At 42.7% G+C, this 24,860-nt stretch overlaps 1 protein-coding gene across 1 annotated transcript; it reads left to right on the top strand.

The window, feature by feature from the left end:
- Window positions 1–818: 818 nt before the first annotated feature.
- Window positions 819–24,794, top strand: LOC103457262 (aryl hydrocarbon receptor-like). Its single transcript, XM_008397274.3, has 11 exons — window positions 819–1,267; window positions 2,241–2,428; window positions 6,443–6,558; window positions 7,711–7,800; window positions 10,501–10,624; window positions 13,953–14,083; window positions 15,056–15,249; window positions 15,330–15,439; window positions 16,950–17,091; window positions 17,168–18,374; window positions 21,198–24,794. Exons 1-11 carry the CDS (start codon window positions 1,215–1,217, stop codon window positions 21,342–21,344), a joined length of 2,502 nt encoding a protein of 833 aa, XP_008395496.1. The 5' UTR covers window positions 819–1,214; the 3' UTR covers window positions 21,345–24,794.
- Window positions 24,795–24,860: the final 66 nt, after the last annotated feature.

Raw genomic sequence — 24,860 nt, forward strand, 5'->3', positions numbered from 1 at the left:
AGCCTTTAATGGTTTCCAGTTATTTCCAGCTGCACCAGTCATGAAGCTGCCTCCACGGTGCATCACTGCAGGAACATTTGTGTTATTTTGGTATCTGGTAATTTAGAAAGTTATTTTTTATTTTGTGAACTACAGAAGAAGAATAGTTTTCATAAATAAAGGTAGTACAATGACAGCTTGAGGCCTCGAGGTGTCAAATAAAAATAGCACCACAGTTGTTAAACACAGTTTTAGTGTCCTGTGTTTATGTCGGATCTGTACTTACCAAAAAAGTTTATACCTTATAACAGCATAGTTTTCATTAAAATCTACGTCTGTAACCAATTACTATTTTAGTGGTTGATTATTCTGACGATAAAAAGTTGCCACTTCTGCATTTTTTCTATAATATTAGAAGTAAATTAAACAATTTAACTTTTTTAAACAAAATATTCATTTTATTGTCTAAAACCCATAAGGCAGCGCTCCCGAATGCTTTCGGAACCAAAGTTTGCTTCTTAAAGGTTCTGTAAAGCCGATCAACCTGAACAGAACTTAAACAAAACGTTTCATGGAGATTTTCAAAAATGTTATGCAGTTTACCTCCAGGGAACTGTTTGAGAACGTTTTCCGCAAGGATTCGGAAGGCTCCTGTGGTTGCAAATGACTTTAATCAAATAAAACTTTGTGTAAACTTTTATTTTAAAGTTATCTAACTTCCAGTCTAAAACCAGAAATCTGCTGACTGAATGAAACTTAAATATTTCTGTCATTTTTCAAAGTTTAATTCAACATAATTATTACTCTGACGTCACGCGCGCGCTCCCGAGGTCTTATCAGATCACTGGAAGCCTCTCCGGCCGCAGAGCAGCAGAGATCCTGGAGGAGGAGGGAGAGGAGGAAGAATCGCAGATGGAGGCAGGAGTCTGAACTCCACCGGGATGAGTTCACCCTGTTCCGGGATGCTTTAAGGCGCCGTCTGGATCTGACGCACACCAACAAAACTGCGCCAGAAACCTTCCTGACTGCGCGCAAACAGAGAGAACCACCTGCGCTCCGGTGGGACTCCCGGTTTTGTGCAGTAATCGCCGCCGCAGTCGGACTTTTGGCGCTGTTTCTGACGGTACTGGTGCGGAATGAGTGAAACCAGCGCAGTGGAAACTGAGAAACGTCGCTGCAGCGCCGGCGGATTGTTTGGGACGGATCCCGCTTCACCGACTCTGAACTGATCCTGAATGAACGCAAACATGTACGCTGGAAGGAAGCGCAGAAAACCGGCGCAAAGAGGGTGAGTTCTAAAAGTGCGCACATGAAGGAAGGCTGTCGCTAAATGTGGACATGTAAAACATATTAGTTACACTTTAAGTCGTCCCCGTTTAGCAGCGGCAGACAGTTTGTAAACATGGGATTATCGCTCTGTAATGGATTTATGGAGCCGCACAGCGCCCCCTGTGGGCTGCAGTGGAAGCGCCACTCCGGTCAGACAGTTAATTATCTCGTCATTAATTATCAGATTATCCAGGAGCGGATCTAGAGATATTAGAGCCCCGGGGCGCAGGAGGCCCCACAGCGTTACTGTGACTCTTTCTGTTGTACGTTCTGATTATTTTGTGATCGCTGCTACAGAAATTAAGATTTTTTAACTGGATGCGTGTATTTATTACCTCTTTTTGTATATATTTGTGTTATTATGGTTTTGTAAATATTTTTCCTCCTTAGATATGACAATTGTGAGATTTCTTCAATCATCTATGTGATTATTTTCTAGACTCTTTTGCCTTCTCTGACCATTTTGTGTTTTTTTTCTAACTAAATATATCTGTTCTTTATTTAAACCTGTTTGTCATTTTGTGAATGCTCTGTCATTATATAATATGTTTTTGTCTCTTCTTGATATTTTGCTGTTTTTTGTTGTTTGGATTCATTTTTGTCTAATCCTTTTGTCCATTTGCTGATTAGTTTTTGCTTCTTGTGGATCATTTTTCTTTTGTAATATTTTTGATTTTTGTTCCTCATTTTGCAGCATAATGACCTCTGACCATAATATCAGAGGTCTTTTCTATTTTTAAATCACAGATCATTTCATAGCTTTCCCTCTTTTTTTTTTACTGACGCATCCATGCCCCTTTACTCTGAAATCCCAAAATAAACTCCAGTCCAGCAACATTCATCAGAAGTCACCACATATTTTGACCTTCATGCAAAATGGTTGGTGTGCAGGATTTCGTTTTTTCCTGATGCTGGTATTTCCTGACCTCCAGAGTTAAACCCGTTCCCACTGAGGGAACCAAAACCAACCCATCCAAGCGGCACCGCGACCGGCTGAACTCAGAACTGGACCGACTGGCCAGCCTTCTGCCCTTCCCAGAGGAGGTAATCTCCAGCCTGGACAAGCTGTCCATCCTGAGGCTCAGCGTCAGCTACCTGCGCACCAAGAGCTTCTTCTCAGGTGAGGAACATGCAGAGACACACTTGAGCGAAGCTGGTCGAGACGAGACAGAGGCTCGGGTTTCAGAAACGGACCGCCTTGGTTCTGGTCAGTGATAATGAATCGAGTCTCCAGCTGCTTACTTCTGTTTTTAGCTACTTTAGCTTAGATTTGGCTCCACTGTGAGTCTTAAAGTGTTGATATTAAAAATTCATCCAACATGAGCTAAAAGAACAGTCGGTTCTACGCACACACACACACACATACATGCATACATTGGAGGCTGATTTTTGATAAGTTTATTGCAATAAACGATAATGTTGTTTTGAAACCTTTTTCAAATAATATAATTTTTATGTTGTCAAAGATCAATAAACTCTAATCAATTCTAATAAACATTTAACAATGAAACTAGGAGGCACTTTAAATATCCAAAATAAGCAACAAAAACAACAAATAAAATTAAGTGAATTCCTCTTTTCTTTTTATTAAAGAAAAGAAAAAAACAATAAATCATTAAAAGGGAAATTATTGAGCTTGTTTAAATTTATCATGTGATTAACTGATTTATTAATTATTGCGACACACACCTGCAGGATAAAACTAGTTTTAATTTTTTTATATCTATACGTTGATTAACTTTCTAAGCCTGAAAATTAATATAAATTTTTTAAGAAAATGTTTTATTGTCTCAAACCAAACATGTTCTGTGGCCGACAATTCTTCATTGACCACAGAATTAGACAGCAGCTGCGTTTCCATTACAAATGTGTGCAAAACATTGTCAATGTTCAGCTAAAATGAAACCCCCCCACAATTTTGCAATAAGAAATGCAACTAAAATCACATGAATAAGTTTGTTCTCGTAATAAATCATTAAAACACGCTGCACCATGATATTGCAGCTACTTCCTGTTTTCTTCTTGCACCAGTGGCAACTTAAGGTTGTTGATCATGTGACTTGTGACACAAAAAAGTCTTTTCAGTGTAGTTTTACTAAATAAACCAAAACCAAAAGTTCCTCATTTAAGCAGCAAAATGAGTGTTTCAATAAGCAAATTTATGTTTGAAATGTCAAATTGTAAACTCTGCTGTAAACTTTGTAAGAGGCTTTAGGTCAATCTAAAAAGGTTAAACCTTTTAGATTAATCACATGAGTTAAAGTCTTAGCGTTGACAGACCTAGTTAAATGTTTTCAGGTAGAAAATTCTTCCAAAAACCACCAGATCTTCCAGCGTTCTCAACCAGAACGGCTCTTCATGTGGGGAACATTTTAATAGAGGGTTTATATTGAACACACATCCAGCCCTCCATGTCAGAATTAGGTCAGAGCCTCCATCTCCATCTAAGTGGCTGAACTCTGCTTGACCTCCTTCCATCCAGACAGCAGAGAAAACCACCAGGACTTTGCCTCTTCTCGCCCGTGGCCAGGAGCCGACCCCGTCCTGAAGGCTGAGCCGGGCAGTAATGTAGGTCTGGGGAGACGGACCCATTACTGCGGGCGCTGAGGAGATGAAAGAACAGAAACACGGGGGGATAATCCACTCAGGGGAGGCTTATGGGCCTTTAAAGGGAGGGGGGCACGGCGTGAACAAAGTACAGTCCGCTCTCCGCCGGCATCCTGCAGGAAAACTGCAGTGTAGAGACAAGAACCTGGGAAGATCAGAGGAGTTTTCTCAAGAGGTCACAGTCAGAAAGTTAGAGAATCTGTTATGTAAAATTCATATTTTGTACATTTTTGTACTTCATTTTGGGTTTCTGCTGCTTCTAAAATCAGTCTGAGCTCTTAAAAACAGCCACCCAGCTGTTTTTAGGCAATCAGTTCATGTTTTTTGGTGACTGGAAAATGAGCTGTTTCAAAACCCTCCTGATTGTTGAGTCACATTCCTTGGAAACTGTGACGTTACCTAGCAACCCCATCCAAACCCAGCCTGTTACCTAGCAACCCCAACATCTTTATTTATCTGGTTTTAGTGCTGTATGCTCTGTACAATTGCTGCTGGATAAGACAAGTGTTTTGTTGCCGACTAACCATCCAGGAACCACCTGCTGCATTCTCATTAGTTGTCCAGGAGACTCTACTAATGCTTTTCAAAGATGTACGGTTGTATAATTGTGCTTTTGTTGCCAGTCATTTTTACTTGTGAGTGTGAACGTTGAATTGGGGGTGATGAGAAGAACCTTTGGATGAATCGACACTAACACTGTTTTCACACCTGATAATCTGGTAGACTGTTAGATTTGGGACCAAAACTACAACACATGTTCCATTTCCAGCTGCTGTGGTTCTGTTTCTCTCTGTACATTAAACCAACCAAACCCTCTGAACAACCTGTTCACCTCCTAACCAGAAACGTACTTATGAGTTTTAACTAAATGTTGTTTGTCCTGTATGTGTGAGTCCTGTATGAGCAACATCACATTAAATGTCAAAAATCAGGGAGACAGAAACAGCGAGCCGTTTTAGTTGCTCTTTTCTGAATAATTCATTCCGGTCTGCAGCGCCATTAGAGTGTAGCGTAGCATGGGGGTTATTCAGGTTATGGTGTGTGTCATCGTCCCCTCAAAACAGCTGCTGATGAACTGTCGCTCAGATTAGGTTCAGCTGCAGAAAGCAGATCTCTGTTCTGTCCATCCGTGACGTTCTGTCTTCACCAGGCTGGTGTGTTTCTGCTCGCCGCCGTCTGTTGTGACGTTTTTAACGGATGTTTTCATGCTCGTCGCTCTCCGTTGTGCCAACACACGTCCCCTCCCATTCGCCATCGCCCGCCTCAGGCGGTTTTTCTTCCCCCGTTTCCGTTCCTGACGTCAGGCGACTAAAAAGCCGTTCTGCCTCCTCCAGCTCTGAATTATTGACAGTCCAGATGAAATGCTGCTATCGTAGCAAGACTGAGCCGCATCCATGGTGATGTTTTCTGTTGGAAATAAAAAGATCAGCTTCAAAGGTTTTAACCTCTGTGGTGAATCTGGATCAGGTTCAGGAGAAGGCTTGACCCCTGACCTCTGGATTCTCAAAGACTTCCCCTTCTATTAATGTCTGAACCTGCTGCTTCAGAAGGCATACTGAGTGTATTAAAGGTCAAAGGGGACAAATTAGCCACTTCAGTTGTTTTAAAACATGCCATCTTCTCTGAATATTCAGCTTTACCTTTCACTTCCAATTAGGCATTAAAAACAATAAAAAGTTAAAGATTTTACTGTCTTATGATTAGATATTGGAGTCAAGAAACCTTAATAGAACAAAACCTGAACATTTGTATGTAACACTTTGCTTAATTCAAAACCAAATATGATTTTTGTTTATTTGTTTGTTTCTATTTCTGAACCAATGACGCAAAAACCTGTGAAAAAGTCGCTGAACAGAACTTCCTTCTTCACCAAATGTAATAAAAATCAAAATTTAGAACAAAAAAAATGAGAAAATTACCAGCAGATGATATTTTTATTCTTTAAAGTTGTCAATTTTTATTACTTGCTGTATTGATCACATATTTTATATACATAAGTTGACAGTGAATTAAGAAATACTGCCATATGCAGGTAGGAGTTAGAATCACAATAATTAAACGTTTTTGACCATTTTTGCAGAAAATTATCAATAAACTGGAGAAATTTCCACAATTTCAGAACAGCAAAACACCGGATGAACTGGATAGTGACATATACCTCTGGGAAACAAAATCCTGTAGCTTTCAACACGGTAACTTGGTGGTGGCAGCATCATACTGCGGGCCAGTCTATCAGGAAGCATATAAGATGCTAAAGTATTTAGGGTCATGGAGGAATATGGCTGCTCAGGTGAAACAAGAAGGATCTGATGGAAGGGAACCAGAAGATGTTGGTTTACTTTGATTATTGTGTGAAACATGAGGCTGTGGATGGAAGCAGCTGAAAGTCTTATTTTTCTACAAGCTCCTTGAAGAACTCATGGTATAATTTTAGTTATTTACTTGGTGAGTTTTAATTATAGATTCCTAAAACCCCAAAGGATCCTTTGGTGCAGTGTCTCTAACTCGTTCCTGTCTCCTCCCACAGAGGCGTTGAAGCACCAACCTCCCAATGGCATCAGCAAGAACAGCGATGGAGACGGCGGCGGCATGACGCCGGGAGCCGCAGAGGGCGGCATATCAGAGGGCGAGCTTCTGCTTCAGGTGGGTTCCTCTGTTACCCTCAGGGTCTCAACAGCATGTTGGTGAAGCTTTGCTGCTTGTTTTGGGTCTGATGGAGGAGCAGCGGCTCTGCACAGAAGGGCAGGAACACAAATTTTTGTTTGTATTTTGTTTTTTTATAATGCCCTCCTGAGTGAAACCAGTGGCGGCCATCTTGCTTTACAGCTGCATCTATTTATTTGGACTTTGAATTCAGCTCAACTCTGTCGCAAAATGTGAGGGCCAGGATAAGATTTTATGTTTTACAAAAAGTCTTAATGTTACAAGAAATCTTCCCAAGAAGAAAAAGCGGAAAAATCGGGAAAATGGAAATATTTTTTTGGTTTGTTTTTATTGTTTTGCTGTCACATTGGATCAGAACTGGAGAAGTTTTATTTTTTCCATTGCTACAAATTGTACAAATTTTCACTTGAATTTGACTAAAGCCAGAAGCCAGGTGTGAATTTTATTATAAAAGAATATAAATCAGATTTCTGACCCTCTTCGCTCCAACCTGTGAATTATTCAGCAGCCTGAGTCTGATGCTCAAACCAAGAGTTGGAAAAAAAGATGGAAATGAGAAGCGGGGGGAATGTGTCGGATCGGATGAGGAGCTGGTTCTGCTGATGGTTGTAAACATGATCTTCATCAGTGAGACGGATGTGGATTCAGTGTCATCACCTCCTCACTGAACCCTGAGGCTCCTTGAAGATGGCGATGGAGGTGTTAGTCATCCATCGGTGACCTCCTCCTCCTGCTCCTGACCTGACCTCCGCTCCGATGCTTCCTCCTCCCTGTCAGCCTGGGGTTGAAGTCTCATCTCCTCTGTTGCAGTTTCCTTTGTCTTTTATCCTGTTTTATCCGCTGCTGGCCCATTTCTTCTCTCTTATCTGAAGGCTTTTTTTTATCCAACTGGAGTCTGATTTGAGTCAAAAAAGCTCAGGGTGAAACAGAGGTTGCAAACAGATTACGCTTATGCCTTTTCCATCCAATGAAAACAAAACATTGGAGTAAGCTGATCTAAAGATGGGATTATTCCACATCCAGAGTACCAGATTCATGTTTCCCTTCATGTGTTTCACCTAATTTGGACTCTGACACCGCGCTGAACAGAATCACGGCATGATGAAGGAGCAGATGCTGTTCTCTCTGCAGGCTCTGAACGGCTTCGTGTTGGTGGTCACGTCTGAAGGAAACATCTTCTTCTGCTCTCACACCATCCAGGATTACCTCGGCTTCCATCAGGTATTCACCCATCACACCTAGACTCTGGTAGTCAAACCGCTAATATTGTTTTTTTTTTTTTTTTTGTCTGAAAAGTCGCCGAATATAGCAACAAAGTTTCTAAAATGGCAACAGTTGGACGACTGTTGTTGATCACAGTTGTGCAGATGTGACCTGACAGTGATTGATTATCTGACCTCTGTAGAAGAAGATAACATTGGTTTCACATCTGAGTATCAGTTGATCACTGATCTCCCAAAATGAAGGAAATCTGGGCCAATTTATCAGCTGGGTGATATAATGATGCACTCTTTATTCAAGAACAAATGGACAGAATCTCAAAATACTCCAAATACTCCTAAAAACTGCCTGTTTTAGTAGTTTAATATGCATTTACAGTAGTTCAACCGCAGAACTATTTTTATCTCCACTCTTGGGGGTTCAGCCAATCAGCATCAAGGAAAACGAATGGCACTCTGGGATTGGCTGATTCTCAAATTGGTCAGCCAATAATGTGTGAAGAAGCATTGTGTGTTGGTGTTTCATCATCACAAGCTGTTTTCTTGGGAATATTTTAGATATGTGATATGGAAAATGTACAAAAATAAACATTTTCCAAAAATAATTTAGAGCTAAGTCTGAATACTGAAACGCTGATCTGTGGGTGTGGCAGTGATTTATTTCCATATGTTTCACAAGGCAGTGTCATATTATCTTAGCCATGATGCTCAATGGCTGGACACCTTGTTGTTTTTTCATCCAAAAACTTGTTCTATTATAAAGAACAAGTTTTTTATAATAGAAAAACTTGTTCTTGGACTTGCACTCGTAAAGTTAAGAACTGTTAAGGATGGAATTGGTTGCATCATGCTGCGGGGGTATTTTGCTGCAAGAGGGACTGGTGCACTTATCTCAGTAGGTGGCAGCATGAAGATCATTATGTATAAATATTAAAGCAAAATCTCAAGATTTTAGCCAAGAAAATTGGGTTCTGGGACGTTGAGGGTCTTCTAATGTTCCTCAGCCTGACATTATATTAGTTGCAACATGGTTTACAGTCTGAGGTGTTTTTTTAGTGGCCTTTCTGGTTTAGCAGATCTGTCAAGTGGAACTGGCCAAAATCCAGGCGGACTAAGATGAACAGGAAGAAAGCCCAAAACATTTGACCTAAGTAGACATTAAAGGTAATTCTCCCAAATACTAAGAAGTTCATAAATTCCTGATTTGATAAAAGTCTCTTCAGTCTGATGCTATGGTTCTGTGTCTTTTTATACAGTGTGTGTAAATCTTTGGTTTTAAATCCACAGTAGTGAATGTATGTCCCTGAGTGGGCAGAGGAGCAGACCAAACGCACATATGGGCCATAAGGTGTAATCCAGTTAGCGTCACAACAAAGCGCTGCTTCCTTCAGCCTAATCTTATTTCAGACAACATGCTTACAAATTTAACCTGGATCCGCCGGCCCGTCTCACACCATCACAACCAGCGCCAGCATCTAACCCTGGACTGGAAGCTGTGGTTTATGTTCACACTCTGGATAGGAGCGTACAGTCGGGTCGTACGTTTAGCATCAGGTGTGATCATCACCTTTCACCTCTGGTTTTTCACCCGCCCGCCTGAGACCCGTCTCCCCCTGTTGACCAAACTACCCCAACCTGATGCAGGACGAACCCAGACTAATGAGAGTGAGCACTGTTCTGACTGGAGCTTAAAGTTAGTTATTGGATCATGTGCTGAAGGCTTGTCAGACACTTTATCTGCTTTAACAGTGTAGATTAATATAATGGGATCATCTTAGGTAAAGAATGCATCCATTCTTTACCTCAGACTTGGAGAAATTATACTAAACCATTTAGTCTTTCTTCAGATGGAAGAATAACAAGAACTCAGTTCATCTCATTGGGTTCTTTGTGCTGATCTGAGTGAACCGGACACCAATCCAGGGTCCAGATATGGCCAACAGGAATGTTTAAGAAGCATTTCACACAACACTTCTGTCTGTCAGAATTCCTTCTGTTGACCTGGCCGTGACTCCTCCCCACCGGGAGGGTTGGTCCGCTCACGTCCAAAGCTGGGTCATGCTGGTTCTGGACGGTCCCAGCAGGTTTCTGGTTTCGGTTCAGCCATCTGAACTAAATAATAAGCGACACTTGATTTCTTTTGGCTTCACTTCAAGGCTGTCGGACTCCAACGCTCTCCTGTCTTGAAATGTCTGGTGGAGCATATAGGAGTTAGAATGTGGAGTTCATCTCAACACCTTGTGTTTCTGGAAGACCAGCAGAGGGATTATTAAAGGGCAACAGAAGAAAATGTTTAGGGTTGAAGAAGTAAGATTCTTAATGAAAACATCTGCGAAGAGTCAAACAGAAAACCAATCCTCTGTCTCTAGACAGAGGTTTGGTAGAGATCTGAACTGGTCTGGTATAGATACTTGTTGTTCTTTTTCCCTAGCAGCTGATTTAAAGTACAGTTAAAGGATGTGGACAAAGTTGTTGCTGATTGTACATTTAAAAGCCTCGCTATGAAACCACCAACTATTATGAGCCCAAATTAGACACTAACCGATCAGAACTCAATTGAAAGATGTTGAAGAACCTTCAGTAGGCTACCTTTAATTTAAGGGTTTCAGTGAATATATGTAGATATTTGAACCTCCTCAGAACTATTTTAGTGTAAATCTGGAGATCTGTTGTCCTGAAGGCTGTGTTGTTTTCCCGTCAGACTGATGTGATGCACCAGAGTGTGTTTGAGCTGATCCACACTGAAGACCAGCAGGAGTTCAAGAGGAACTTGCACTGGGCCCTGAACCCCCCGGTCAGCCTGGAGCCCCCCACTGATCCAGCAGGTCTGTTTCCCCACTCACAGGGGCGGATCTAGAAAGATATTTATGGGGTGGCAAGAGGGTGGCAGGGATTTTTTCAGGGGTGGCAGCATATGCCAGTATGTGTATATATACACATACTATACATATATATATATATAGAACATCTCACTCTCACGTTTAGCTTACACAGACCTAATATTGGACTTAATTTACTTGATTTACTTGTTGCAAAATGTTTTAACTTGCATTCATGTACCACTGAGGATTAAATATAATTTCTTAATATAGTATAGTTAATTATTTTTATGTCTTTCATACTCCTACTAATTGACATGTATTACTGGATTGGACAGCGCCTATTAGTCGCTATGTGATTCATTGAGTTATGTCCTGAAAACCATTTTATCCCAATGCAGGACGAGCAGAAATCTGTCACAAAAATATTCGTAGCGCCATCATTCGTTATCAGATATATCTATTAAATACAACTTAAAAGAAAGAGGAGAAAAGTGATATTTGATAAATTGTCTGTGATACAAATCTATAAACAATTTTGTTTCTGTTAGTTCTGTCAAGATGCAAGAAGGATCAAATTTATCTTACACTGGTCAGTCGTTTTATTTTAAATATGCTGCAGGAGTCGTAGTTTGATGATTAGTTCAGTTTTTGTTGCTTGTTTAACTTTTAGGAATTGCAGCGGCTGCAGACAGAGCGCCACAATAAAGGTACAATAAAGCTGATAAACATGTGAAGAACCAAACACCACTTCTATTCTCCTTTTTCTCGCTCTGTGTGTCGGCTTTACACGACCCATTTCAATGGCAACTGACAGACAACAGCTCAACAAGCAGATAGAGCAGAGATTACCGATCAGGGGAATCAACACCAAAAAACAAACATTTCCCACACAAAAAAGAAGCAAAAACACCAAAACAGAACATCCAGTCTGTTGCATTATGCTGTCAGACTTAATGTCTATATTGTGATTATTAATAAGATTTCGCCTGAGCACAGCGGCGGTTGATTAGCTGATTTAATAAACAGCTGCTCTACTGATTACTTGGTGGCGGGTTGTTTAGTGCTAACGGAACCAAAACACACCGAACTGCGCAGCACATGCTAAGGTTATCAAAGTCAATAGAAGGTTAGCAACAGTTAGGCTAGCATAACTGACCCACTGCTCACTTGTTCAATGTTTTCTTTAACCTTCCTATGGTGTTAGGGTCCCTACGGACCCGTTTTGAGTTTTAGCATGCATAAAAGTACTTCATACATTTGTTTTTTGTGTTGAAACTTTTTGACTTTGTCAGGGACTTCCATTTAAACAAAGTAAAATAATTATTTTTTTTTTACTAAATTATAAAGTGCTCTGGTGAAAAAAATGACTTTTGTGGTGTTCGGGTCATTTGTGACCCGGTTAAAATTTTCGATTATAAAACAATAAAAAAATGCCAAAAATTAAATCATAAACACACAATCAACCAACAGCCTCTTCCTCCAACCACTTGAAGTTCATTTAGGGGCTTTTCTCTTAGCCTTTTTGCAAGAACAAACAAAGGGAGACATTTCCAGGCTTGTCAAGCCATTTGAGTGTAGACTTGCAGAGTACACATCTCTAATTCACAGGATGCAACAATGAGGAGAAGATTCACTGTAAATGAAGCTTTGGATCACATATTTGCTGCAAATGAGGCAGAGGACACATAGGATTTTAGCGATGGAGATAAGCAGGCCTCTGAGAACGAAGACCAATTCCAGTTGGAGTACCAATTGGAAGAAACAGACACAACTGATCAGTCTGAAGAGGAGGTCACTGGTGCTGAAGCTGCTCCTGCTGAATCCTTCCAATCCAAACGTGGCAACATCCGTTGGAGCACAGTTCCTCCTGATGTGCATGGAAGGACAGCTGCTGCAAACATCATCAAAATGACCCCTGGGGTCACGAGGTTTGCTGTGACAAGAGTAAGTGACATCAAGACGTGCTTTGATCTTTTTTTTGCCATTGTCACTAAAAAAAGTCATAATTGCTATGACAAACCTTGAGGGGAAAAAAGTCCATGGCAACACTTGGAAAGACATTGATGAGACGTACCTGGATGCCTACATTGGTGTTCTCCTCCTTGCTGGAGTTTACAGATCCAGTAATGAGGCAACTGAGAGTCTCTGGGATGCATCAACGGGCAGAAATATTTTCCGGGCAACAATGTCTCTTCGGACCTTTCAGATGATCTCAAGAGTCCTCAGATTTGACAATTGAGACACCAGAGCAAAATCTGACAAGCTTGATAATATTAAAATTAAAATCTTTTTTTTGTTGAACATTTAAGAAATGTGTTTTAATATCTCTCAGTTACACTCAGGTAACAGAACAACTGATTATTTTGTTGCCTTCTTCTCTTAAGGTTCATTTGACCACTTTTTAGACATTGAAAACGAGGGGTATTTTGTTAAAAAAAAGGCCCAGGGGGCCACAAAAAAATATTAAAACCAATCTTTTCATGGATAAGGTAGCCCAACCAGCTAAACAAGAGTTAAGAAAAACATTGGATGATAAAAGATTGTTTTTAGGGCATTTTATGGCTGATTTAATACACGGGTCCAAAATGACCCGCTAACACTACAGATGGCAGGAGAAAGCTAACACCAGAGGACGGTTAAGTTAAAACGTTTTCCTCACCTGTTATATCTGAAGCCCTTGTTATCCAATTCATAGGGTTGAATTAACCGCTAAATATTGCGTCCATTTTTCAGATTCTTTGCGTGACTATCGTATTTTCTGACCACCCATAATGTTGAATCAATGGACAGCAATGGCCATGTGTTGCGCATGATAAGTCACATAATGTCCAGTCCATCAATGCTGCTGCCTCGCGCTCTGTCTTTCTCTCGCACTTCCCACTACTCAGTAGTAGGTGTCAGGTTACGTTGTGTTGCATTCAATGTTGTCGGAAAAAAGAGATTTGTGCGCTTAATGTCCGATTCATAGTCGCCAGCTGGGGTGGCAACAGAGGTGGCAAGGCTCTCATTTGCCACCCCATGCCACCCCAATAGATCCACCCCTGCTCACTCACCATCATTCCCACAAATATTCTGCTTTCTGTGCAAATGGGCTGAACTAAAACCTAAAGAGGAGTCAGACGTGAGGTCAGGAAGCAGCAAGGAGAGGTGACCTTTGAGAAGTCACATCAGCAGCAGCAGCAGCATGCTCTCAGATGCTCTTACTGTACACTAGAGTTTAAAAGCTGTCATTCTGCATTAGCTTCACACAACAGCAGCAGATGTAGGTCAGCCTGTCCTCCCATAAACTGCCACTTCTTCAACACTTTTTAACCAAACTGTATCTGCTCAGGTGAAGAGCTGACGTCTTCCTGCCCGGTGAGCTACAACCCTGACCAGCTTCCACCGGAAAACTCCTCCTTCCTGGAGCGAGCATTCGTCTGCCGCTTCCGCTGCCTGCTGGATAACTCCTCTGGCTTCCTGGTAAGTCGGAAAGAAGATGTTAAACATCCAGAGCTGAATGGGTGGGAATAGAAATGGAAGCCATTGTTTGTTCCAATAATCCACCTTAAGGAAACCTTGGAGAGTTCTGGGGAAAAGGCTTTATCCTCTCACCTGCTCTGGGAGGAAGGAAAACAGAGAAACCTGCTCTGTTAGAGCCACAGCTGCTCCAGGGGATCAGAAGGTAGAAGCCAGTTGCTCTTGACCTTCTGGTACCGAGAGTGAAGACGTGGTGGTCCTGCCCCCAAAGAAGGACTTTAGCTTCTCTGTAATCCCTCCTGCTATTCGGAGCTGGATTCCTGAACCAACAGCTGCAGCTTCTTATACCCACCATGGTCAATTAGTTTGAGGTCATTCAACGGTTCCTACACACTCTGGAGGAGTGTAGAAACTCAGGAATCAAGTCTGCAGAAGGATGGAAACATAGATTTGAATTCATAGATTGATTTATTATAGTGACTGTGGATCAGTGGGCTTCTGAAGCTCTAGCAGTAATAAGATGTGGATGTGGATGGTGAAGTTGAGCTAATCTTACCAATGAATGTGGTTTATTCATGATTTAGCGAGCAGGACAACGGCTCCACCTGTTTGCTACCCTTTTCCAGTCTTCTAGTTGCTCTGCTGACTTCTGCTCGACTTAATTTACACAGATTGCTTCTTAAACGTGGTGTAATAATGAATATTTACAATTTGCTTTGAGATTTTAGACTTAACACTGTGTATAACTGGAGCGAAACCATTTCCGCTAGTATGTTTTCACTCTACATAAAGTGGTTTAAGTAAATATGACTGATTGTGCTCGACGGGCTGAGATAAAACAGCTCTTACTCATCTGATGTGAAGGAGTTCTGCTCTGCTCTCATTTGGATTTATGGATTATTGATGATGATGATGATGATGATGATGGTGATGGTGATGATGAGATAGTGATATGATGAAATGACTTCCTTGCAGCCGCTGAGCATCCAGGGCAGACTGAAGTTCCTCCACGGTCAGAGTCGGCAGAGTGGAAGCAGCCCTCCTCAGCTCGCCCTGTTTGCCGTGGCAACGCCGCTGCAGCCTCCCGCCATCCTGGAGATCCGGACCAAGAACATGATCTTCAGAACCAAACACAAACTCGACTTTACGCCGATGGCCTGCGACGCAAAGTACGTCCTGCTGTAACCTGAAGGTCTGCCCTCTGGTTGTTCTGAGTATAACGGTGTGTTCTGGTTTCTTGGTCGTTTAGAGGGAAAATCGTTCTAGGTTACACCGAGGCTGAGCTGAGAGTGCGAGGATCCGGCTACCAGTTCATCCACGCCGCTGACATGCTGTACTGCGCTGAAAACCACATTAGAAGTAAGTCCCAGCTGCTGCCGCTTGATGAAAGGTTGCTGGTGCAAATGACTGGAACTCACTTCACTGAAGTCCCGGATGACCTGGTTAGTCAATGCATGGCAGTGGCACTGTTATACATGCAATCAGGCCGAGAAAACCTGCACACATGTTCCAAAACATTCATCCCAGAGATCCCACTACTGGGAATGTTGCCAGTCATGTAGTTTCCTCTTCAGATGTGCCGCGGCTCAATGATTCTTGGGATGAAAGAAGTTTGTTTCTGCTGGTTTTTATACCAGACAAATATTTTTACTGCCTACAGACAACATCACAGCATGGTGGGAGTCATGCAGCAGAAGGAAATCTTTAGTATTTATCCCTGTAATCTCCCAGAACATGAGTCAAAACAAGGTCACAGATCTAATCACCGTTAACAAATAATCCCCATTTTTCAGCTTTACTTCAAACCAGGCTGATGCTCTCTCAGCATCCACATTTGAAGCCATGAGATTCTACTTGTCAGTGGATGTTAAATGTTGGATTATTAGAGGAAGTGAACTATAATGTTAGCGCCAAGCAGACCGGAGACCACTTCAAAAGCAGGAGGCGGACTAAACGCAGGGCATTCTGGGTAAATACAACCAAAATAAATGGGCTTGAAGTCTTTTGCCGAAGATAAACACTAAAATTTGACGCTACTCCATTTTAGTTCACATTTTGTGAAGTTGTGTTCAGTGTCTTCTTCAGAGGATTTTTTTGTCATTTCTTTTAGTGGTTCTTGGTGCAGCGCCCCCACAGGCGAGAGGGTGAACTGATCTGTTTGACACTGCAGAATGAAAGTGAACTGCAGCAGCTGAAAATGTAACAAATGCTGTAACTTTGACCCCCAGTTGAACAGAGTCTACTGAACTACCAGGTGTGAAAACACCCTCAGACTCTCTGATGGTTCAGAAGGAATTTTGTCGCTTCGGTTCATTCAGTTGATGACCCAGTTTAGACCAAAATACAAGAATACCTTCATGGCTGCTGTGGCTCAGTGTTTGACAATTATGACCATTATGACCAAATATTGGCTTCATCTACTCAGATGGGCCATTGAATATCTGAGGTGGTTAGAGTTTTATTTAAAGAACTGAGTGCCAGTAAGGCATCCACTGACTCACCAGTGAAGGTTGAGCTGGTTCTCCACCTTCTGGGGACCCCTTTGACCTCTTTGACCTCTCTGACCCCTTTGACCCAGCTGTCATTGTGGCTGTGGAAAAGTCTCTGCTCTGCTCATTACCCTGGCAGCTGCTGGTGGTTGAGACTGTAATGCATGCAGCGCTTAGTGTTTGAACTGATGAGGCTCCCTGCTGTGTCTTTACTTGTGGTTGAATAAACGCACACATCCGAACGCAGCTGCACCATCACAACTGGCTGAACAACCGAATCGCAGATTAAAGAATCACTGTTCATAACTTTTACTTAAAGTTAAAAGTTCGATAGCTCATATACATCATGAGCTTCTACACGTTCTCTGATGTGCTTTCAGTGATAAAGACGGGTGAGAGTGGGCTGACCGTCTTCAGGCTGCTCACCAAAGACAACCGATGGAAGTGGGTCCAGGCCAATGCCCGACTCGTCTACAAGAACGGGAAGCCGGACTACATCATCGCCACCCAGAGGCCTTTGGCGTTAGTGCTTCTTTGAGATTTTGTTGCTTCTATTGTGAGTTTTCCTTCACTGATATGTTTGTTTCTTCAACCACAGGGAGGAGGAAGGAGGAGAACACTTGAGGAAGCGATCTATGCACCTTCCCTTCACCTTTGCCACCGGAGAGGCTCTCCTGTACCAGACCAGCCACCCGCTGCACGGCTTCCCTGACTCCTCCCACGGCAAAGCCAGAGGCAGCAAGTCCAATAAGGGCAAAGTGGACAAGAGTTCCTCGGATGAACTGAAGCCCAACTCACTGCTGGGGGCGCTGATGAGTCAGGATGAGTCTGTGTATGTCTGCCAGCCGGATGCAGAGTCTCGGACATTGTACCATGGCAGCAGGCCTGCTGAGTCTGATAGTTTGTTGAGCACCACCAACTGGAATATTGTCTCCAGCCGGGAGATGGGGACATGCAACGGAGATAGTTTGGACCCCCTTCTGTCAACGTTGGACTCTCTGTCACTAGACGGAGGGGAAACTTGCTCAAACAGTGAGCTCTTCAGTGCTCTGGAGAGTCTGGGCCTAAATGCTGATGACCTGGAGCTGCTCCTGCTGGATGAGCGGATGATGCAGGTAGAGCTGGATCCCAACCACGTTCCTACTCTGACCGACCTTCTCACCAATAACGAGATCCTCACTTACGTCCATGACACTCTGCAGAGTGAGATGGAGAACGAAGTCCCGTCTTCAGACCCTGACTCCGCCCCCCAGCAGCCATGTTTGATACCTGAAGTCCCTTTGGACCCGCCCACCTTCAGGCAGCCCATCGTCCAGCTGTCGCAGCAGATGCAGCAGCACATCCAGGCTGCCTCACATCCTGCGGTGGTCGAGAATCCAGCTGGTTTATCTGACAGTCTCTGGGTGGACCACCATCTCCAGACCACACTTAGTGGTCCACAGCTGGACGCTGAGCATCTAAACCCACATCTGGAGTCACCATGGCAACTGCAGATAAACCCTGAGAACACAGCCTCATCGAGCTTCCTGAATGGATCTTACCAGAACCAGAACATGACTTTCCCCTTGAGCCTGGACGTTAGCCTCCCAGATTACACCTTAGATTCATGCACCACCCTGCTGAACGGCGAGGCAACGCTGGACGTTCATCAGCATCAGGGTGGGATGACCACAGCGGCCACACCTGCACATCTAGGTCAGCAGAAACAGAACCCAGCTTCCTGTTTGTCCCACGGAACGGCGCATGTGGAGCAGCAGCGGCGCAGCCTGAACTGCAGCGTGTTCGGCCCCGCAGCAGACAGGAAGGTGAGAGGATGCTAACATGATGTTTCACTTCCTGTTAGCCGTCAGAGTCCAACACCATCCATCCATCCATCCATCCATCCATCCATCCATCCATCCATCCATCCATCCATCCATCCATCCATCCATCCATCCATCCATCCATCCATCCATCCATCCATCCATCCATCCATCCATCCATCCATCCATCCATCCATCCATCCTGTTTTTAATAGCTTGACATTTTCTTTATACTGTGTAATAATCTGTGCTGTGTTCGTTGCCTCTTGGTCTGAACTCCCATGAAAAAGAGGTTTTTAATCTCAATGTATTTTTATTCTGGTAAACCAAAGGTTCAATTTGTCCATCCATTTATCTGTCCATCCTTCGTATTCCATGGTTCTTGCCCCATGAAGCTGTGGTTCTTCTTCTTTGCTCTGAAATGTAACTGAACATCAACACACCAAGAGCTGCTGGATCTGCATCCCTGCAGCTCTGCGCTGCTCCCTTTCCTTGTCAGGAAAATGGATTATTTGATTTCCGAGTTGGCTCTGGAGGCCCGGGGCCGATGCGGAGCTCAGAGTAAACCGCCATGATGCAAGTGGACATGTCGTGTAAATAAGATGAGAAGATAGGGCGGGCCAGCACTGAGTCAGTTTAAATTCAGGAGCCTCACATTTTAGAGGAAGCTCCAGTTTGCTTTGTACTGACTGTTCAGTGGAAGCACAGTATGTGCACTTGGTGAATAATCTTGACTTCTGCTGGATTTATCCAAATCTGACTGCGCTGATTGGATGCAGTGCTGCCCTGCAGGATTCTCGTCTCATTGGGCTGAAATGTGTGTGGGCAGCACCATGCATACACAGGACGGCTGGCAGGAAACACTGAAGGTTTCAGTCTTGATTAAATGTAATATAAAGTTCCTACACATTTATTTCTACCTTCCTTTGGTTCTGGTTCTGGTGGACACTAAGTGAACGAGTCTGTAAAGACCCGAGGCGTTTACATGGGTCAAACCAAACTAAGAACTCTGAAATGGCTTTAATCCTGCATATGATTTCTGGATTTGAATTAGTTGCTCTTTGCATGGTGAAGTTTGAACAAATAAGATTCCAATGACTCTGATTTAAACATAGATTATATTTTAGTTTAGTGAGGACTATAAAGATTCATACATTGTAAACACAAATCACAAATCAAATCAACTACAAAAAGGACAGCAGCTGGACTTCCAGAGTGTTCTTATATAAGTTTATAATATTAAGGATATAAAACAGTAAAAGCTCCAAACCCTGTGGTTTATCTTACAGCAGGCAGTCACACTTAGCTCAGCTGCAAATCCACAAACAGGAAGAGGAAAACATGAAGCTGGTGTGATATAAAGTCATTCATGATGTTCCAGTTTTGTGAGCCGTCCTGGATCAGCTGGGCCTCCCTGTTACCATTCACTGTGTCGTGTCTTTCCAAGCATGACAGCAGCGTTTGAACAGAAAAAACAAACTGCCAGATCGGGATAAAGATGGAATGAGTTATGAGTGAGGACAGGAGAGAAAAGTGAGTACAATAATGAATAGAATAAGGCCGGGAAGAGCCGCGGCCGGCCCCCAGAGACGGCCGAGCCCAGCAGGCATCCCTCCATCCCCGCCCTATTCAGCCTCCTCTGTTATTCTTCGGGGTCAGTGGCTGTCGCTGAAAGAAAAATACTGGCATGGGGGCCAGTCAGGCATGAGCGCTGCTGACCTACAATTTATCTGTCATCATTACCTAATGCTGCAAACACAGGACGGGGTGGGGGGAAGCAGCCGTGCAGAGAGACACGACTCGCAGCGCTGAGACTGTCTGTACAAACTGTCTGTACACAGAGATACGTTATCTCTTATTTAACTAGACCAGAGTGTCTCATATTGTCTAGTTGGGCTCTTGGTCTGTACCATCTCATTGCTACTGGCCTCCATGTTATGATCTCCTTATAGTTGAAGATGGCATCTGTTCATCCATCCATTATCTGATGAGCAGAGGAGAGTTGGGATAAATGAAGCAGTGAATCTAGAGTTTTGCCCTGTTCTTCATTAGAGTAGACTGGAGCAGGGCCCCCTCTGCTACAAACAAAACCTGTCTGTGTCTCCATCCCAAATCCTGAACTCTTCATCTTGAAGAAGAGAGAAGCTGGGGATCATGGCATCAAGCCAGCAGAAGGTGGGATCCAGGATTTATCACACTCAGGTTAGAGATGCCAACAAAACATCGTCTGCAAAAAGCAAATATGAGACCCTGAGGTTCCTAAACCAAACCATGGTACCCTTAGCATCGGTAGGCATCTGCTTCCACCTAGCGCTTTGAAACTTTGAAAACATTTAGCTTCCCCTAAATTACTTTTTATGGATAAATTCTAAATCGCTAATTTACTTGGCTGTTTTTAAAACTTTCAGTTGAATAAACTTCAACATTTTTGTTAAAGTTTTGATTGTGAACTGTTAAGAATTCTTCAAGTAGTTTAACTAAAATGTAGGAACGTTTAGTGATTTCTTTAGATTCTGTCTGTGAACACCTCCAGTTTGACCAGAACATTGGATGGTTCTGGTGTCGTCTAACCTGCAATGATTGAGCTATAATTGTCCAACAATGTCCAGAGGCTTGAGAATCTCTTAGCATCCTGCAGATCAGCTGTGATCTAATATATATTTTAGTTTCATGTAACCGATTGTGTGAATCATCATCTCAGACCATCCAGTTTTGTTTTTAACTCTTTGTTCAATCTCAGATGATAAACAGAAGGAAGCGGACCGTTTAAGAAAACGATAAGGAATTAAATTAAACCATCTGAAGCAATGTGTGGTTTGTTTCCAGGTGGAGAACGGCTGCCTACTCAACGTCGCCAACGTAGGCTACGTCCGGACATGTCTAATTCCTGGAAGAAACGGAGTGGAGGCTGTGACAGGCCCTGACGAAGTCTCCAACTTACAGGACCCCCAGAAGTCTGGATTCTTCCTCTGACTGGACAAAGCAGGGCAGAGGTGGGACAGATCTCAGCGTTTTAGGGAATGATCAGGAACTTTGGACCAGATCATTTTCACAACCATTGTTCTGATGTCTCATCTCAACATAAAACTGCTGGAGTAAGGAGAAAAGTCCAGGAAAAGACCTCTTTCACTGAAACTGTCCTGCTCATTGAAGCAAGGCTGGATTGTCCAACCTGGACTTCCTGAGTGAGGGGACATCCTGATTCAGATGTCCTCCACTCAGAGGAACTGCTGGGAAGGTCTGAGGTTTTCTCTCCTCATTACTGCTGCTTCTATTCCACCTTTTAAGATTAATATCCTCTTATGCAAACAGATGTTAGTTTAATAAGAGCGCGGTCTGAGATAATCTGCAAAGCTCAGAGTCAAAGAGCATTTAAATCGTCTAAACAAGAAGCTTTAGTCAAGAGTTTAATGTCGTCACGTGGTGAAAACACGGACAGGAGATAAACGGCAGGAGTCTAGTTTTCTATCAGAAGAAAACTAGACCCCTGTTGGAGATTTTAAAACAATCTGCAGTATCTTAAATAAAAGTATATCTAGTAATTTGAAGAACATTAGGTGTGGTGTTGGGTGGTTAAATTAAGAAGAGATTTAAGCAGAAGGCTAATGAGATCACTTAGATATTCTATAGAGACGCAGTCAGAGAGGACTGGATTGGTTGGAGAAAATCGAAAAGCATTTTTTTGTTTGGTTTCCAAACTGGAGGTGCGAGCAGAGCTCCAGTTAATGCCTTGTCCTGGAAACAAACACCTGCTGAGTGGAAGAAAACCCAACTGCACTCACAGCCTCGGCAGACATGAGGACCTAACTGTAAATACGTTTTTGCTTTGTTTGTTTTCATGAGTATTGAATTTTCAACAGATAGCACTTAAAACACTGACCGTGTCTACGGGTTCTGTTCAGTCAGGGTTAGAAAGTAATTACACCCGCATTTAACTTTAGGGTATGTTGATTTGATTCATTGAGGTTTGAGGGTTGAAGGTACTACCACAGTACTGGTTGAGGTGTAGACTTTAACTAGGCCATTTTAACACCTTGATTCTTTTTCAGCTGTTCTGTTGTAGATTAGCACCAGTCTTTGTGTTCACTGTTACGTTGATGACCCAGTTTGGTCGGCATTGGACAGATGTCCTCACATTTGAATTCGGAAAAGCATATCCTGAAAACTAAAACAGGGTGTACTTTTTTAAAAAATTGACTTTGTTTAAAACCAAGATGTTTCTGTGTTACATTCTGGTGCTACTTTATCAGCGGTTAAAGCTGGAGGCTCGAACCAAACCCTGAACCAAGACAACGCCATCAGAACTCCTCTTCTCGTACATAAAGAGTCTCTGTTGGTTATCGTTTCCAATCCAAGTGAATCTGAAGGTACCAAACAGCCACAAGGAGGCGGTTCACACCTGGGGTTAAACTAGGTCACCACTTGACTCCCAAGTTGCTTCTTGTCATCAGATCTTAATGTCCGGTCAAACACGCAGATCTACTCCAACATTTACTGGTCTGAAAGATGCACAAACCATCTGCACCTTTTATGCTGAAAGTTTCTGGGATGTGCCTTGGTTTTCTGGCACAGAATCTACTTTTAGGCATTTTCAACTTGGTTAAGATCAGAATTTTAGCTAGACATTTCCAGAAGGATAACATTGGCATTAAACCAGTCTGGACCAGTCTGAGTCGGTCTGGACATGTTTGGGATCATAAACCAGTAGGAACACCAAACCTTGTACTGTCCAGGTCTTGATTTGAAGAGTACTGAAAGAATTCAGTGGTTCATAAGTTTGAGTCTAAATGGCTCTCGTATGCAATCCAACTTCCTCTGAACAAACCTCTTATTGTGACCAAACAGTTGAATCTTTTTCCTTGTCTGAGCGTAGACCTTTGTCTCGATGGCTTCTTGCTTCTCCATGTGGGCAGCAGGAACGCTGTCTTGGTTGGCACCCTTTCAGTCCATATCTGTAGTGTGTTTCTGCAAAGATCTACCACTCTACAACACATTTGGTTCATATTCCTCTAAAACCCAAGAGCTGACGCCCTTTTTCCATTACACAACTCTGAAAAATTGTGTAGCAGCAAGATTACCAATACCCTATTTTCCTCTGCGCCCCTTGTTTGCCATTGTGCTTTTTGCTTTTGTCTTCAGTTGGACTGGACCTCAGGTGACATCATACCTAACAAGCCAGGTATTACCCAGTGCCCAACTGAAACCAGGTTTGGCATTCAGGAACCTCAAACATGCAACACTGGTTCCAAATCACTTTCGGGAGCCAGAAAGGACTCCGAATATCGCTGGTGGATAAAACCTTGGTGTTCCTGCGGTTTCTAGTTCTTGGCAGCCCTGGTTGTTCCTGGGCATCCTGACCAATTCCCTTTGCTGCCACCACCGTACGCTCCTTTCATTGGACAGGGACAGTTTGTTACTGGTTTCAGATCTTTGCACCGGAACAACTTGTAATTATTTGGGTTCAAACTACCATTCAGACCCTAAAACTGACAGCAGCACCAGGTGTGAAGAACCTAACGCTCCAGAAGAGCTGCTGCCATGTTTTCTTCCTCCCACTGTGACAGACCAGACACGCTGCCGTGACCTGGCCGTCTTCTTTCTGACTCAGAAGCTGTTTCTGTACCGAGACGGGTCGGCGTTTAGCATTTAGCTCCAAGTTAGAAACCAAAACTCAGTTAGAAACTGAACAGGGAGTAGATCCGGTGTTGAATGTTCTCAGAGTTTTTATCTAACAGGAAGTAGGTGCTTCAGGGCAACCAGCAGACGACAATCAATACGACAACAAAAGGCATTTACTGATCTGCCTCGTTTGGTTTTATTGTTTTTATACTTTAGTCATTTTTCTTATAAAGCGGATTATTTAAGAGCACTTATGAGATCAAATGCTGTATGAAGACAAATTATAAAGCAAAGCATTGTTTTCAAAGAAGCTAATACGGTATGGTTGTGTATGTGTGTGTTAAGTGTTTGGAGAGGTGTTTAAAATCACTGTGCTTACAAACTCTCCCCAGCACTGAAGGGACTAAAAAAGCATTTTATTCTGTAGAAATATTGTTATAGTGTTCTGGTTTTATGTTTTGGGGAGTTTGTCACTTTAGCTGAAACAAAAATGGTGCCATAAGAGTGAGCCGAAGCTTGCTTAGTTCAGTGTTTCACAATAAAAAGGGCACAAGAGCAGCATTTTCTGTGTTAAAATGTGTTTTCTGATGTTGTTCAAACCCACTTTATCCGGCTGTTAATGAAACCAAACTTTCCTCACACCGTTTTGTCCATGTTAGCCCATTTATTTTGCAACTTTTCTTCACTAAAGCTCGTAGCTGTTTGTCAGACTTTTGTGAAAAAGAAAAAAATGCAGTTTTTCTCTGAGATGAGTGTCGAAATGTGCTCTGAGATGCTGGAAATAAAGAATTATGTGCAATCACACTCATTAGTGTCCTTTTTGCAAACAACTGCTGCTTTTTTAAGGATGTGCTGTTTCCTCACCTGTCC

This window comes from Poecilia reticulata, chromosome 2, assembly GCF_904066995.2.
Source record: "Poecilia reticulata chromosome 2, P_reticulata-male-v2, whole genome shotgun sequence".
NCBI lineage: Eukaryota > Metazoa > Chordata > Actinopteri > Cyprinodontiformes > Poeciliidae > Poecilia > Poecilia reticulata.